The 2877-nt window shown below is 28.1% G+C and overlaps 1 protein-coding gene across 1 annotated transcript; it reads right to left on the bottom strand.

Moving 5' to 3' along the window:
- Window positions 1-453: 453 nt before the first annotated feature.
- LOC110627702 (salicylic acid-binding protein 2) lies at window positions 454-2113 on the bottom strand. The gene is made up of 2 exons (XM_021774051.1): window positions 1716-2113; window positions 454-967 (listed from the first exon to the last, which is right to left on the bottom strand). The coding sequence occupies exons 1-2, from the start codon at window positions 2085-2087 to the stop codon at window positions 548-550; spliced, it is 792 nt and encodes a 263-aa protein (XP_021629743.1). The 5' UTR covers window positions 2088-2113; the 3' UTR covers window positions 454-547.
- Between the last annotated feature and the right edge of the window lie 764 nt (window positions 2114-2877).

The following is a 2877-nucleotide window of genomic DNA, read 5'->3' as shown; positions in this document are numbered from 1 at the left end:
ACCGATGATCAGCTTAGTTTGCTGCACCTCCTGCCTTTGTGATTGTTCTTTTTTCATAGCCATTTTATCCAATCGTGTCTCTTGAGTTTTCTCTATATTGTTGCATGCAATTTTGGGGTTTAATTTCCACTTCTTTCTCTGGAGGTAAGATATTGAATTGGATTTGACCGCTTGCTCGGTAAATTGTCCCTATTTGATGTTGTTTGTACTTTTGAGATGGTGAGTCGGTTTGACTGATGGATAAATTTTTAAGTTGATTTTGGGTTGTGCATCATGGGATGTAGGTTGATTTTAGATCTAGGTGTGAGTTTAGATTGAATTGTAGTTGGTTTGATTTATACTTTTGACTTTTAGATTGGATTAGCCCTCTTGTATAAATTTCTGTATGGCCATAATAAATGCAACTTGCATTGATTAAAAAAAAAAAAAAATCAATCATCCCATGCTAAAATCTTTTCAAAATAATTAATACACTACCAACCAACACATTTTTATTTAGAGGACAACTTTCACATACATGACATTTGACAAAAAGATCTTAAGATAATTAAGCATATTTTTGGGCAATCTCACAAAGACAATGACACAATTCATTAGGTTTACAGAACATAGGCATATGATCTGAACCTTGAATCTCCATCAGTTCATCAACAGGATTATTTGAAATCATCCATTGCTGAAACTCCTTTGTAATTGCTTTGTCCTCTTCGCAGATGATAAACACTCGCCTAACTGATCCATATCCTTGGCTAGAGAACTTGTTTGCATTGGACAAATCGTGCAGGAAAAGTGATGATGGCCTCACCAAAGTAAATGCTAATTCACGATCCTCAGTGGGACTTAGTTGATAGAGCTTACAGGATATGAATTTTGGGCCAAAAAACATTGAAGTTAGATGCTGGAGAGAGTTGCTGTAGGGTAGAAATTCAGTGTCCAGCCATGCTTCACTTGGGGTCCTTGCGTTGTACTGTCATCAAATCACATGCCATTCATTAATTAGTTGATTGCTTAAACGTTACTTTCCTAAAAATACGTCTAATTCTAAAGAAAAAAAAAGCCAGTTGTACACGGTTTTTTAATATTAATAACTCTATTAATATTAAAATAAATTGACAGAAAGATTATAGAATTTCATATTTCTAAATACATCAGCGTTTTAATTGAGTGACTATATGAAAATATAGATTGAACTAAAAAATTTTCTAAAAGTTCAAATACCTAATAATAATTTTAATATTCTACTAGTTAAAATAAACATAAAAAATATTATAATTTATACACAATAATCAAGAGTTAAAATGAAATTTAAATTAAAATTAAAATAGAATTGAAGTAAAAACCAAATTATTATAGAAAAACTATTTGGAACGGAATTATAACTGTATTAAAATTTGATTCTAATTTTGATTTTTCAAAATAAAAAAAAAAATTAAAAGTTTGATCATATTAGGTTCTTTGATAGAATCATGCATAAAAAACTATACGTATATAAGACAGAATTTCACCATTAATTTGAGATTTTTATTTTTTAAATTAATTTAAAAGTGTTAATTTAAACTAAATTTATCTAAAAAAGAATTCATAAGAACTTTTTAATTTTTGAGTTAAATAAACAAAATCAGGAAATTTAACTAACTTCTCCATTTTATAGTGAAAGAACTATTTTTTAGACTAAAATTAGATTAAATTGAAGTTTTTAAGACTAATTCACGTGCCTGATCTAAAACATATGAAGGCTGATGGACAGTGTCCGGCATGAAAGCTGTCAGGTAAACGGAAACAGAAATCTTCTGAGGGAATTTGTCCATCGCAAGAGCTAAATTCAGACCTCCGAGGCTGTGTCCGACGAGGATAACACTTTCATCAGGGGGAAGAGAAGCCAACAACTCCAACAGAGGCTGACTGTATTCACAAAGTGTGTGAACTTCTTGGATTGGCTTCATATTGATACCGGAAGCCGCCAAGTCAAGTGACGTGACCTGGTGGCCGTTGGCCTCTAGCAGTGGCTTGAGCTTGTACCAGCACCATGCCCCATGGCCAGCTCCATGGACTAGAACAAAATGCTTTTGTTGGTTGAGCTTAGCCATGTGTTGCTTCTGCAGATGTATCTCTATTAATTTATAGGTTTTTTTTTTTTGGAATTTTATATATTTGCTTTTAAAAAATTTTAATCTACTGTCTAAAATGATTTTCATATGACTATTTCAGTATTACTCTTTTGATGTTGAAAATTCCGAGGCTGGGCCATATTCCTTTAAAAAATATATTATATTTTTGATCTTTAGGATTTTCTTACTTGTACCTTACTCAACACGTTTCCTTTTTCCAAATAATTTTAACATTATAATTGTTTTCTCATCCTTCATGGGTTAAGAAAATTTTCTCTTAAAAATTTTTAAAGACTCTAAAAGTTTTATCTTTTTTTAAAATAATAAAAAATTATTAGAATTTAAAAACTATAAAAATTCATATATTGTAAAACTATATTTTAAAAAACTTTATTTTACTTTATTCACTTCTAAATAAAGTGTTAATATATTTGCCACTAAATAAGCTATAAGTGTTTTTTAATTTTTAATATATAAAAAATTTGAGAAAATTTTTATGTATGTTGTGATGATTAAACTAGACATAATGTTTCTCCAAAATAAATAAAACTTTAGTCAGAGAAAAATATTTTTTATATTTTTTAATATTTAAATATTTAAAAAAATTAATGTATCAAAAATATTTTTTTAATTAAAAAAAATTAAAATATTTTAAAAACTGACTTTCTCTTTTTTTAAGAGAAAGTCATTTTTTACCTTTTAAAAATTTTATTAAAATTTTTATATATAATTTATTAATATATTTTATTTTTTAAATTAAAATTAAATA

Source organism: Manihot esculenta, chromosome 12 (assembly GCF_001659605.2).
Source record: "Manihot esculenta cultivar AM560-2 chromosome 12, M.esculenta_v8, whole genome shotgun sequence".
Classification (NCBI taxonomy): domain Eukaryota; kingdom Viridiplantae; phylum Streptophyta; class Magnoliopsida; order Malpighiales; family Euphorbiaceae; genus Manihot; species Manihot esculenta.
The sequence above is the reverse complement of the archived record's forward strand: the minus strand, read 5'-3'. Positions and strand labels throughout refer to the sequence as shown.

What these genes read in the sequence shown, in the direction of transcription:
- LOC110627702 (XM_021774051.1), bottom strand. Translation starts at nt 2,087, where the DNA reads ATGGCTAAGCTCAACCAACAAAAGCATTTTGTTCTAGTCCATGGAGCT. An exon ending in CTTCATATGTTTTAGATCAG is followed by an intron (nt 968 to 1,715) that starts GCACGTGAATTA and finishes ATTTGATGACAG; the next exon opens with TACAACGCAAGGACCCCAAG.